Source organism: Pagrus major, chromosome 23 (assembly GCF_040436345.1).
Source record: "Pagrus major chromosome 23, Pma_NU_1.0".
NCBI classification, from domain to species: Eukaryota; Metazoa; Chordata; class Actinopteri; order Spariformes; family Sparidae; genus Pagrus; species Pagrus major.
In genome coordinates this window covers 14,553,540-14,567,181 of record NC_133237.1, presented here as the reverse complement: position 1 = coordinate 14,567,181, position 13,642 = coordinate 14,553,540, and the positions used below count along the sequence as shown (strand labels likewise).

The 13,642-nt window shown below is 39.7% G+C and overlaps 3 protein-coding genes across 3 annotated transcripts; 1 reads left to right on the top strand and 2 right to left on the bottom strand.

The window, feature by feature from the left end:
* Positions 1–51: 51 nt before the first annotated feature.
* Positions 52–3,625, bottom strand: LOC141018982 (hydroxyacylglutathione hydrolase-like protein). Its single transcript, XM_073493737.1, has 9 exons — positions 3,498–3,625; positions 3,149–3,290; positions 2,198–2,262; positions 1,993–2,110; positions 1,794–1,902; positions 1,448–1,551; positions 1,075–1,176; positions 747–826; positions 52–644 (listed from the first exon to the last, which is right to left on the bottom strand). The coding sequence occupies exons 2-9, from the start codon at positions 3,251–3,253 to the stop codon at positions 494–496; spliced, it is 834 nt and encodes a 277-aa protein (XP_073349838.1). The 5' UTR covers positions 3,254–3,290; positions 3,498–3,625; the 3' UTR covers positions 52–493.
* An 834-nt stretch (positions 3,626–4,459) lies between these two features.
* Positions 4,460–8,481, bottom strand: LOC141018984 (hydroxyacylglutathione hydrolase, mitochondrial-like). Its single transcript, XM_073493739.1, has 9 exons — positions 8,317–8,481; positions 7,636–7,820; positions 6,212–6,276; positions 5,970–6,087; positions 5,776–5,884; positions 5,542–5,645; positions 5,290–5,391; positions 5,116–5,195; positions 4,460–5,018 (listed from the first exon to the last, which is right to left on the bottom strand). The coding sequence occupies exons 1-9, from the start codon at positions 8,381–8,383 to the stop codon at positions 4,919–4,921; spliced, it is 930 nt and encodes a 309-aa protein (XP_073349840.1). The 5' UTR covers positions 8,384–8,481; the 3' UTR covers positions 4,460–4,918.
* A 257-nt stretch (positions 8,482–8,738) lies between these two features.
* On the top strand, positions 8,739–9,842 carry fahd1 (fumarylacetoacetate hydrolase domain containing 1). Its single transcript, XM_073493738.1, has one exon. The coding sequence runs from the start codon at positions 8,799–8,801 to the stop codon at positions 9,459–9,461; it is 663 nt and encodes a 220-aa protein (XP_073349839.1). The 5' UTR covers positions 8,739–8,798; the 3' UTR covers positions 9,462–9,842.
* The last annotated feature ends 3,800 nt before the right edge of the window (positions 9,843–13,642 follow it).

The window sequence follows — 13,642 nt, the reverse complement described above, 5'->3', positions numbered from 1 at the left end:
CATTTGTTTTGTAAGTTCCTTTTATAAGTTGTAAAGAATATGTCCGACAGATTACTGATTCATACTGATATGTTTTATTGAGCATCTTGACTCTGGTGTACAGTTATAAGCGCTTACAAAGTGAGGATGTAAACTTTGAGATGAAAAGCAGCAGTTTACCATCATAGTTACATACACTGCATGTTTCTTCCACCCTTGTTGTACATTTAAGTGCAACACATCAGACTCCTGTTCTGAAGTACTTTGCATAAGGTGCAGTTTAAAGTAAAGAAACATTTACTTAATTACATGTTAGAGTAAATCAATTGTGAAGCATTAAAGGGAGCAAGAAAGCAATCGTAAAATATATACAGTGAGTCCAACAACAGCGGCATAAGTTGATTAAATGTAATGTTAAAGCAACAAACACTCTACAGTCTTGTGTTTTGCTGCATTCAATGATTCCTCCCTGATGGTTGAGTGTGTCACATGTTCAGAGCTCTGAATCTGGGTGTCAGGGTCTGAGAAGCCCCCACTCCAGAGCCAGCATGGCGTGAGGAGGAAGCCTCTCCTTGGGCTTCTTAAATTTGTCCTTCTCCTTCCGCAGGGCCCTCAGCACCTCTATAGGGTCCGTCTTCCCCGTGAACTTTTGTACCCCTTCCTCCCTGCAGTAGAGAAGGAGGATTAGAAAGAAAGATAGATGATCGAAACAAGACAGGAAACGTTATACACATTCAAATGTACTGTGTGTAAATATCCAAACTCACGAGAGGCGAAGAAAAGGGTTGTATTCAAACTCCTCTATTAAGGTTGATGGCACTGTGGGTTTATCGTCATCATCTCTGGCCTGCAGACACAAAGACTGTCAGTCAATTCAGCAAAAATAAATATTTCTTTTAAGTATTTAAAGGATAAGTCTGTCAATTTTCTATGTTTGTTTTTGTCAACAAATCCCAAGAAAAACACCAAAACCAACAATTAATATATGCTACTAATTTGGACTGTTTCGAAACTTTATTCATAATGTCATTAGTTGACAATAACAGAAAACATTTCCAGCTTTTTTCTTGAAGCAGTTTTCCTTGTGTTGCTCACCCTGGCCCAGCTCAGCATCTCTTTAACCTTTTCATTCTCGGGCTCCACCAACATGGCAAACTTCAGGTTCTTAATGGTGTACTCATGTCCACAGAACACCTTCTACAGACGAACAGAGCATGGTTTAACTCGTTAGCTCGCACAAAGACACAGCAGTAGAGTTTGAGTGTCTTGGTCAGTCTGGGCTTCGTGCCATTTTTGCAATGTTTGTACAATAAAGAGAGAAAAGAGAGCCAGGCTGCACTCAATCCCTTCATTGTATGTGTGTTTACTCATCGCAGTGACTCAGTCTTACACCAGCTCGTATCTGAGGTCATGTCAGCTGCCGTTAACCCCGTGAGAGCTACGACAAATGTCTCTTATTTCCACTCACCGTGTCTTGAGGTAGGGAGCCCAGCACCTGGGTGAGATTGTGGTACATCTGTTCTGCTGTGCCCTCCAGAAACCGCCCGCATCCACCAATGAACAACGTATCCCCTGAAAACCAAAATCGAGGACAAGCGGAGGCAGTGGTCAGTCTTCGTCATCCCACACAACGAGAACAATGCACAATGTGCTGGTCAACATGGATTCATATCTCTAGCCACTCAGAATGAAGTTATTATGTATATAATTGGTGCCACATGACGTGACGGTGAGTGTACTGCACAGGTATGAGCTGTATGCAAGATTGTACTTTACAACTGGTTCACCAGCTCTTCATGTTTACAGACAAAGACCTGTGAACACAGCAGGGGCGTCAGTGCACTCATCCTCCCACACAAAGTAGCACATGTGACCAGAGGTATGGCAGGGAGTGAACAGGCACCTCACATTGATGGAGTTAAACTGCAAAATGGAGAAAACACGCTATCAAGAGACAGAGAAGAAAGCTGTACTTATCATTGACACGTTGTAATCATAACTGGTAGTGGGCACCTTGAGTTCCTGGCTGTTGGTGACTTTATCCGTCAGACCCCCGATCCGATCGTCTCCCCCGTACACCTTCAGCCCGGGAACCTCCTTCAGCAGAGCCTCGTTCCCCCGAGCATGGTCCCTGATCAGTGAAGACAGGTTAGTTCAGGGGTTATGCGTTGGAGTTCTGGTATTACTGATGTAAGTCACGACTGCCCGACAGTCTCACCAGTGATGGTGTGTGGTGAGGACAGCCGTCAGAGACACGCCCTCTCTCTTCACTATTTCTAGCAGCTGTAAAAAACAGAAAAACAACAGATGTCTAACTGTTAGCAGCAATTCAAGTACAGCAGAAGAATAATCAGCAATTATTTTGATAATTTATTAATCGTTACAGTTATTGTTAAGCAAAAAGGTCAAACATTCATGGTTTCAGCCTCTAGATTTAGAGGATTTTGCTGCTTTTCTTTGTCTATGTGAGTAAACTGAATATCTTCAGGTTTTGGATTATCGATCGGACAAAACAAGCAATCCCATTACATCATTTTGGGCTATTATATACTGATACACTATTATTATTAGAAGTATATAATTTGACAATTTTAAATTATACCCAAAAATGAGTCAAGAAAAGTCAGTGTAATAGATTATGAAAAAACATTCATTTATATTGATAATATATAACAATATACTTCACTGGTACAAATATATAGTTGATAATACATTCGGAATCAGGAATAATGTGTTTTGTTTTACACATCACACATAAACATGTGTGTCAAAATTAACAGATGTCCCCTGAAACATTCAGTTATTGTACCAATTTAAATCTCAATAACTGCAGGATGTTATTGTAATTATACATATTACATACTTTTATCCTTGTTGAATTATTTTTTTATATATGTATTTATTAAGTTCTATACATTAACCCTGTTTTTCTTTGCCTGTGCCTTGGTATTTTATCTCTGGTGTATCTGTAAAGTTACTGTACCGTTTTGTTTTTTGCATTCATTGTATTGTCAGTCCATATAATTCTTGTTTGTTTTGTATTTTTTACAGTTAGTTTATCAGTTTTTTTATCTTCAGTGACAAAATCTCACTCCTTTGTGATTAATATGTTTTATATTTTGTTACTTAATATATATAATACTGTAATAAGAGCATGTGTGTGTCTCACCCGGTGTGGTACAGCAGGGTCCACAGCTATGGCCTGTTTGCTCTGCTCCTCTATCACCAGGTACATGTAGTTGTCCTCCAGGATGGAGATCACCTTTACCTTCATGGCACCCTCCGACGCATGCGCAGCACGGTGCGCCACACTACAGGAAGAGTTTAATTAGTCACCATTACTCACATCAACATCTGCACCAGCTGTTAACTTATCACTGCTCCTATCAACCACTGGACAGATGTGCTAACTTAGCTGGTAAAATCATGCAGCTGGTCGGCACACTTAAACCACCACCACTGCTTAAACATCACAGGCATAGTAATCGATGCACACACGTTATGAAACACACGGTTACCTCAGAATAAATGGTTCCTATCAGCTTGTTTTATCTTTGTGCGGCTCTGATGCTCTGAAAATATTTATTCTTCATTTCTGCGTTCAGACCGGGAAGTTATCGCGACATCATCGAGCCTGCAGGTCAAATCCAAGACGTTTTAATCGAGCCCAGAAACATTCAACACTGTCTTAGTGTGATGTTTTCCATGATTACTGATTGTTGTAAAGGAAAACTTGTCTTAATTCATGCCTTACTTTGTTGTTTTATTAAATATTTATTCTTCATGGATGTGTCACATTAAAGCTTGACATTTTTTTGTATAATTTATCAAATTCTGCTCAGTATTTTGTATGCCAAACTCTACACTTGGTTGAGAATACAGTATTTTAAATAGAAATACATGACATCGGGATGTGAATATAATTATTTAGTGATGTACTGTTTACTCGAAGTACTACATAAGTACAGTTTTGAGGTGCCTTTTTCTATAAACGTCTACTTCACGTTTCAGAAAAAAATTACTTTTAACTCCACTTTATTTTTGACACCTGTGGTTGTTAGTTAATTTTCAGACAATGATTATTATAACACATAAACTGTGCTGCTATAATAGAACATAAATTATACATAAAACTTTCACTGGGAGCATTTTGTATAATGTGTATGTTTACTCTTGATATCTCAAGTACATTTTGAATGCAAGGCTTTTATTTCTACTGACTTTAAGATGCAAGTTTTATTTCTTTTTCCAAAGAACATCATGCAACATGCTTTGTAAACTTGTACTTTACGTGCAAAAGAGCATTCAGGATATCTAATATCTAATGCGGACACATTAATAAGTACACAATGCTTTGCTCACATAGTGCTTTTAAATAAAGGAAGCAATACAAATCACTTGTGCTGAATTTTACATGTGAAACAACCAAACTAGCAAATATGAATAATAGTCGCGAAGAAACATTCCATTGATACGAATCTTTACAGAAATTATTTTATCAATTCACAGAATTTTTACACATTTTCCAACATTTGTTATTCATGCAGTTTCCTGTGTTGTTAGAATTTGAACCTTCGTGTAAATGGTAGTTTGTACAGCAATATATTACAACTTAAAACTAAATAGACTCTAAAACTCCCATGTACAGATTAACAAACTCATTTTTCATTTAAAGCGTTCAATTAATGGCCATATATTCCTTAAAAATATCACGCATACATCATCCAAACGAACCCTATACAGCTAAAATAATGACGGATACGTGTACGGCCACGTCAGGGCTGCACCTGAATGTGTGACTGGACTGAAAGTGAATGTAGTAGATCTACTGGCATTTCAAGTGACTTCAAAGATGATTTGCTGATTTGTTTCTGTAGTATGCTAATGGCAGCTTGCAGTCTTCTAAGCAGTTGTTCAGTCAACATGAGTGCACTGGACATCACTCCTTGGGCACCCGGAAGCCATCTTTTGCTTTCCGGAGACTTCTCATGGTTTCGATCGGGTTGGACTCCTTCACATGGTCTTGCACGGACTTCTCTCTAAAATAAACATGAAAGAAATATGAGCAGAGCGAACAGTAATTAGCTCTGAACAATCTTCTGAATATGAGGTAGTAATAAATCATGGTTGACATACTTTACTCTCATAAAGGGGTTAAATGTGAATTCGTCTGCCAACGTGGACGGGATGGTCGGTTCTCCTTTGCTGCATTTCTCCTGCAGAAATACAAACACACAGACGCAAAGTTATTTTTATTTTTTTTTCCACGGTAAATCATCTGACTGCATGTGACACGTCAATCAAACATACCTTTGCCCATGCGAGCTTCTTCTGAATGACTTCGTTGTCTGGTTCCACATGACGCGCAAACTTCAGATTGCTGACGGTGTACTCATGACCGCAGTAAACACGCTTGAAGACAAACACAACAGGGTCATGTTGATGATGAGGGAACTTTTCCTCTCATCTCAATTAGATTTAGTCTTAAATCTTCAGTGTTGCGTTTAGTATTTCTGTTAATACCTTTTACACTGACGTTAAAAATGGAGTACACATATTTACCGTTTCAGGAGGAAGGCGTCCCAGAATTTCTATCAGTGCTTTGTACATCTGCTCTGCTGTTCCCTCGAAGAATTTACCACAACCGGCAACAAACAGCGTGTCCCCTTCATGACAAAGAAAACCGTCCATAGGTCATTAAAGATCACACATGACAGAGGCTCATCAGTACTGATCAAGCTTGACAGATTTAAGGGTTTTGTCAGAGACGTCATTGTCTCCTGTATTTGTGATTACCTGTGAAAACAGCTGGTGGCTCAGTGCTGTTTTCTTTTGTCACAAAGTAGCAGATGTGACCAGTCGTGTGGCACGGAGTAAACAGACATTTGACATTCAGTGATCCGAGCTGTAAAAGAGTGACACCAGTGAGCAAACACGAGACATTTGTGGGTTGTATTTGGATTGTAGAACACAAAGTTTGATGATCTCACTTTGAAGGTGCTGGAATGAGAAACTTTCTTTGTGATACAATCAACTCTGTCATCTCCTCCATAGACTTTCAGTCCTGGCATTAGCCTTAACATCTTCTCATTTCCACCAGCATGATCCCTAAAGAGAGAGGATGATCGCTGTATTGTTGCCACTCTTTGATTCAGCAAACAGGTACATGCGCATATAATGGTTTCTTTCTTTTTTGACTGGTTAGCTTTAGTGTGTTGACGATGGAGCTTACCAGTGGTGATGAGTGGTCAGAACTGTTGTGAGTCTTACGCCGTGCTTTCTGACGGCTTCCAGAACCTGTCGAAAGCACAAAAAGGGTCAAACTGAAGTTGAGCTTAAAATATAATAATTATTAAGTCATTTATCAAGGAAAAGTGCTGAATATTTGTTGATTCTAGTTCATCATATGTGATGATTTTCTGTTGTTTTTTCTGTTTTCAAGGATTACAAATCAAATATCTGTAACATTTTGGCAGACTTTACACACTAAACAATTAATTAATAATAAACACAATATAGCATAACATATAAGAAGAAGCACTGAAATCCTTTGCATGATTTTAGTAGCAGTGACACAAAAAATGCTCAATGCAGGACTTTTATTTGCAATCCTGCATTTTTTACTTCTGTTAAAGTACAGATATATCACCAGAAAAATACACTCATCCCATCAAAAGTAAAAGTACATCTTGGGCAGAAGAGTTATAAAATTGTTGATGCTATGTTATATACAACTTCTGGTCAAAGTGAAGCTAATATTAATTGCTTTATATAATATTGGTTAGATTAATTTATAACAATGCATCGAAGCGTGGGACAATATATACTGAGAGACAAGATACATTTGTTAACCATCAAAGATTTTGCCTTATTATTTATTTATACTGTGATAACAATCCATATACAGTAACACCTCTGGGTGTATTAGGACATTGTTGCAAATAAATAAAAAGGACTGATATAAGGTAACAGGCAAATTTTCATATTATTTTTTAATAGACGTGATGAAGTACAACGACTGCTCAGGCATTTCATTTGCTGACATTTGTCAATGGATATTCCAGAAACTACATTTATTGTATAGTTAGAGCTGCAATAACTAGTCCAATCAGGATAAAATTAATTGCAGACCATTTTTTAAAATCTATTAATGGTTTCAATCATTTTTCATGCAAACATGTCAAACATTTGCTGGAGCCAACTTCTTACTGTACTGGACTGTTGGTTGGACAGAAGGAGACGATTTGAAGACGTCACTTTGGGATTTGGAAAATTGTGATTAGCATCCTTTACAGATTTTATAAACTAACGATTAATCGACAACGAAAATAATTGTTGATTGCAGCCCCAGTTATAGTAAAAATATATATACATAAGCGAGGATTTTATCAATAGTGCTTATCCCTAATGCATCAAGTCCTATAAATTGATCAAGTTATGTGTGTAAAATAATAATCTGTAAAGTAACTATTGATCACTAACTTTAAATACACAGTGGAGTAAATAGAACAGATCTTACATTTAATAGATTAAAGTAAAGGGTAACATAGTATGGAAATGCTCATGCAGAAATGTATCAAATGTACTTGAGTAAATGTACTTAGTTACTTTCCATCACTGAATGCAATATCACATATGACAATGCAATGCACAGACCTTTACTGGCTCCGCAGGGTCAACAACAGCTGCTTCTTTGGAGTCCACATCAATCAGGAGGTACATGTAGTTGTCACTGAGTGCTGGGACAAGTTCAATCTTCATGTTTGCTTGTTCCACCAGGGATGATTTCCTCACTGCGGTGTGAAGGAGGGCGGCTGCCTGGGCCTTGACTTCTACAGGTGCTTCATGAGAGAACACAAGTCAATATTTGACACATAGAAATGTCACACTGACAAGATGACACTTTCTGTTAATCATAAATAAGTAATTATAAAGTTCCCCTTTTATAAACATGTCTATTGTATGCGGCCACACACACCAGGAAATGATTTACATCGTACAGGAGCTAGCCATGGGCTGGATAAGTAATCAACCTGCAAGCTAACACGACACCACTAAAAGTAAACAACGTTAGCTTCGATGCTACCTTTAAAAATGCACTACGTGTCTTTCACCTAGCTTGCTGCCACATCATTACTCGAACTGGACTGTCATGGAGGACATTCCGTATGAAGGTGCAGATGTTTACTCTAGACAGGCCAGCTGTCCTCATCCGACTCATCGCAAGACACAAAGTCAAATTGTAAGCCATCCGTAACTAGTTAAAATCCACGTACACGAGCTAACATGCTAGCTAGAATGCTCGCATGTTAGCTAAAAAACACCGTATGGACGTACCGAATTTGAAGGCGGTTGCAGCTCCAAGTAGAGTGCAGGCACTCCCTACGAGTGACTTGAATAACATAACAGCAGCAGCTATATCCTTATCACATTCGTAGAAACCAGGAAAGTTTGGTTTGGCATTCAGTTCCGCTTCAACTTTAACCTGCCAGGCTCCACCAATCAAGTCAAGGGGAGTGGATCGTGAATAATCAGTCAAACACGTGAATTAAATGAATATTTGCGCATCTTTCAACGCCGAATTCATAAAGACAATTCAGTGTATATGTATGGGCTTTATTTTCCCTATTGGACCTGTAAAACAGGTCAAATACAGCGATATAATGGCTTTGTTTTGATATTTTGAGTTCTGTGTATGTCCCTTCAGTCTTGCCGTAGGTTAATAATCTCGCGTCAGGAACTGGAGCGTCGGTCAAAGTCCAGTCCACCGGCTGGTGCTGACTGCTTCAGAGCGGCTCACACCTCCACTTTCCTCCACAATGACCGCTCGAAATATTTCTCGGTTTTGGGAATGGGGGAGGAAGATTATTTGCGTTGGGAGGAACTATGCAGACCACGCCAAAGAGCTGAAGAACGCGATTCCGACGGAGCCGGTCCTGTTCCTGAAGCCACCTTCAGCATATGTACGAGAGGGGTCACCCATCCTGGTGCCGCTGTACTCCAGCAACCTGCACCATGAAGTGGAGTTAGGGGTTGTCATCGGGAAAGGGGGCACGGCCATCCCTCAGTCCGACGCCATGGAGCATGTTGCAGGCTATGCTCTGTGCTTGGACATGACAGCCCGGGACGTCCAGGATGAATGCAAGTCCAAAGGTCTGCCCTGGACCCTGGCCAAAGCCTTCAACACCTCCTGCCCCGTCAGTGAGTTCATCCCCAAAGAGCGCATCCCCGACCCGGGCAGCGTGAAGCTGTGGCTGAAGGTGAACGACCAGCTGAAGCAGAGCGGCTGCACCTCCCAGATGATCTTCTCCATCCCCTATCTCATCAGCTACATCAGCGAGTTCATCACCCTGGAGGAGGGGGACCTCATCCTGACCGGGACCCCGAAAGGAGTGTCCGCCGTGCAGGAGCACGACGAGCTGCAGGCTGGGATCGAGGACGTTGTCACCATGAACTTCAGAGTAGACAGACAAGACCAGTAGTATGAATAAATAGTCTGACTCATGAAAAAAAAGTTTCTGATTATTTTCAATACATTTTTGATATCTGTGTGGACCAGCAGGTGGCAGTGCTGTGCCTTCAAGACCATATTTCTGATGATTTTTATCACTACTTGGGAACAGTTGTTACAAAACACATCTATTATATTGTGTAATTATGTAATATACATTTCATTTTGTCATATCACAGCGTTAATACCCATTACATTTGTACATTTGTTTCACTATTTCCTGAAGGCAAAGGAAAAAATGTACTTTAATTACTGTAAACATTGTTATTTTGTACAAATATCACAATATCAGGATTTTGACTTTTGCAGAATCTCAGGATAAGTAGCCCATTAAACAACATTTGAAACTGGTTGTAAACCTCCGTGTGAACTTTTATTTATGAAGCAACCCATGTTGATTAAAACATGGGGTTTTAATGGATGTAAATAGTCCAACATTTTCTAACATTTTATAGCTGCAGTGGAAGACAAAAGAAAGCAGTTCTCAGCACAAGACAGCCAAGACTCGCTTTGCATTTATACACGATTTGCCTGTTTTTGCTATCAGTGGGAATAAATGATGGGAATCTCCAAACGTCAGCATTTGCCCCACATGCAAAAAAGTCTCCTCTTGGATTCCCCAAAGTTGTATAAAACATGATTAATTGCCCTCTCGAGGCTTACTATGCAGGAAAAAGTGATGCAGTGCCATATAGGCTGCCCTATATGCTTGGAAATAAGTTTGCCTCTACCTGCCTCTAAATGTTTAATTAATGTTTTTAATTGTTTAATCTAATGTTTTTATTCCAGAGGTGAAGCTATAGTTATATTCAAAAATCAGTCACATGATAATTATTACCACACACCACACACACTCTGAACATCTCCACTGTTTGGTTGCAGCAGACAGCAGGTTTAGTGTTGAGGAGAAGGATATCAGTGCTGGAACAGTCACAGCTTTACTGGACTAACATGTTAAATCTGACTTTGTCCTGCAGTCCCAGCTCAAAGGTCCTTTAGACAAATGGCATATTTTAGAATTATTTAATTCAGCTAGTTATTATAATTTATTGTGAGAGGAAAAATCCTGACGCCTAGTGGACACATGACATCATCGCAGCTCGTCTGACCACCTGTTCTGTGTGTGTTTGTGTCTCCAGCATAACAATGTACCAGTGGTACCAGTCTGTTATTTATCTGTACATTTCTGATAATCAGTGTCTTTTAATGGGTTAAAAAGTACAGTGCAGCACAGGCAAGGTTACATTTTACGCATGTCTTGAACAGTGTGTTGTCCGTGTGTCCACAGTGGAAATCACTGTCAGTGGAGGAGCAGGCCAAATACTACCAACGAGTGCCATCTAGTTCTGTTATATTTGAGAATAAGCAGACATCTCTGCAGCTGATATCTCCAAAACTTGGCAACTCGAGACCAACACAAAAGGATAAAAAGCACTACAGATAGAGGGAAAACAAAGTACAGTATTTGGTGAATATTTACAGATTAAATGCACACGGAAGTGTAATAGAGAGGAGATGATGTTTGAAATAGTCTTAAATGGAAATACATAAGTACAACTACCCAAAATTATAGTTCTAGTACTTGTCATGATGATAATGGCATAGAAGTAATAAAAATTATCATGACTATAATGATAGTCTAACAATAACAATATAAAAGACATATAGAGCATTTTGAACTTTTCTGTATGTATTAGTGTCTTCCTGCGAGCTGGTGTGCTGATGATAAAAGACGACTCACATCAGAGGATATTTCCCACCGTCACATGAAGCAGCCTAGTATGAATTAATGTGGTGTTCCCTTCAGAAGCTGAAATGTGAAATAGAGTTTATCCCAGATGAGTTCAAGTTGAGAAAATATTCATGTTAGTGAGGGAGTTTAGAGGACTGAGGGTTTGGCAAGCGGCTACCTGTGGTTACTCTTAAATCTGGAACATTTTGCTGCTTGTTGGATTAGCGGAGACGTGTTTTCTTCAGAGCGTTTGATGGACCACGTTTCTGCTGCGAACTCCCAGATGGATACATTTTTGTAACTGCACAGTGAACCCTGCTGCCCTTTCGGTGTGTGTCATCTGGTTAGTTAACATTCAAATGCAGCAAAAACACTCCTCTTGCCAATACCGGTTAATAAAACTGTGGTATTTCTTCTCATGAAGGGTAATTTCGACTTTCAGGCTGTGTACCTTCATCACAACCACATTCTTCCTGGACTGTTTAACATCTGTTCCAGGTTCAATTACAATTCTCCCACAGGCTTCTCTGTTTTCAGGATCAATCAGAGCCTCCATCAACCTGTCCCAGGCCAGTCTGCTGAAACCTGAGTCTGCGTACATCATCTCCACACACCTGTGGGGCATGTTATCTCCAAGACTCACAGGACCCGAGCCCAGGCCCTCAAGGGACTCCGGGGTTATACACGTCCATCATTAGAGCAGTTATGACAGATTCAATTAGATTTGGGATCTAGGAAACGTAGTCGGGGCCTGTTTTTCCCCCACTGTTAGAACAGCAGTGCACAGTACTGCATGTGCGCCCAGGTGTCGTCTTTTATGAGATATGAATCATACTATTCATTGTCCCCGTGTGACTGAAGGTATTACACCCTCACAGGGTTTAACAATGGCTTCAAAGCTCGGGCTCAGCTCTGGTTTAGCATTCACCACATGAAGCGGTGTGTTGTCATCGAGCGGGAGTCCGAGAGGGTGTATCTGACGCTTTTCAGGGAGAGGGGAGACCACAGTCTTCCCATCTAACGCACACTAACAGTGATGTCACCTATTGTGTGAAACCAAGCCAAGTGGTAACTGAGCGAAACAGCAGAGATTTTAGAGAATTGTCTTGTAAACAAATACCATCTAATGCTGAGCAAAAAGATGCCTTTTTAGCGTCTTTGTCGGCTGGTCCACCACTTCGGCCCAGACTGAGATATCTCAATAACTATTAGACAGACTGTAGAGCTCGGAAATATATCGATATTGTATTGTTATCGTGATCTATCAAATATCTCAATGCGTTAATATTTTATGAAAGTATCAATAGTTACTAAATCATCAAAAAGTGACATGTGACATGTGGTATATCACCTAAATAGTAGTGAAACAGTGAAACAAATAGAAAATAATGAAACTATGAAGTAACATGGGATGAGATGACTTATAGAAATGTGCATGCACACAACATGCAGAAGTCTATGCAGAAAATAATGACAAAAAACATGTCAAATCGATTTCATATTTCCATCCTCATCTGACACATTTTCTTATATTTTCTTATAAGTTGCTAACGCTAGCAAAAATTCATAATAATGTTTTTAAGGAAAAGAGAATTTTATAAATTTTATTCTGCACATTTCTAAAAGCTTTGTAGATGCAAAATTTTTAAAAGATGATTTGTCTACATAAAAATGTTATCAATTTTATTGCAGAGCCCTGATAGACTGACTGAATTCATGGTCCCCACATGATTGATTCTACCAACTCTGGTGATCCACTGACTTTTCCTCTGGCGCCACCGTGGGGTTGCTACCTGCATTTAGCTCAGAGAACCAGCGTTCCTAACCACAACCTCACATGACATGGAAACGGCGGGGCATGCAGCAGCTGGTAGCTACTTCAAACTTCACAAAAAAAAATTTTTATCTGTTATTTTTTCGGCTTTACTGCTGAAACGCTTATTACCCATGACATAAATGTATTCGTCAGCGTCGGAAAAGGGTTTTTGTTGTTTTGAATTAAGAGCGGCGTATTTGAGACGATCACCGCCCAGAGGCATCTTTTGATTGACACGATGCAAAGTTTTTGTGTGAAAGCAGAGATGGGACTGTGCAATGACAAGACAGGATACGCTGAGGATATGGACGGGATATGGTTGAATATGAGTCTTGTCTTACACCTACTGTAACATGCCATGTATGACACATCGCCACAGACATGTTCAAACATCTGTTGATTGCCGTCAGTTCATCAGTAGGTTTAGTGCAGAGGCATCTATCTTGCTGGAGGTTACCGGGTCAAATCTCTCAGGTTCACACGGAAAACAACTTGAACATGGATACGAGCTTCTACATGTACCAACGGTTCATATGGATCCTGAGGAGAAAAAAACGTTCTTTTCATAAAGAAACATGTAATTTCAGTTGAAATCATCACAAAG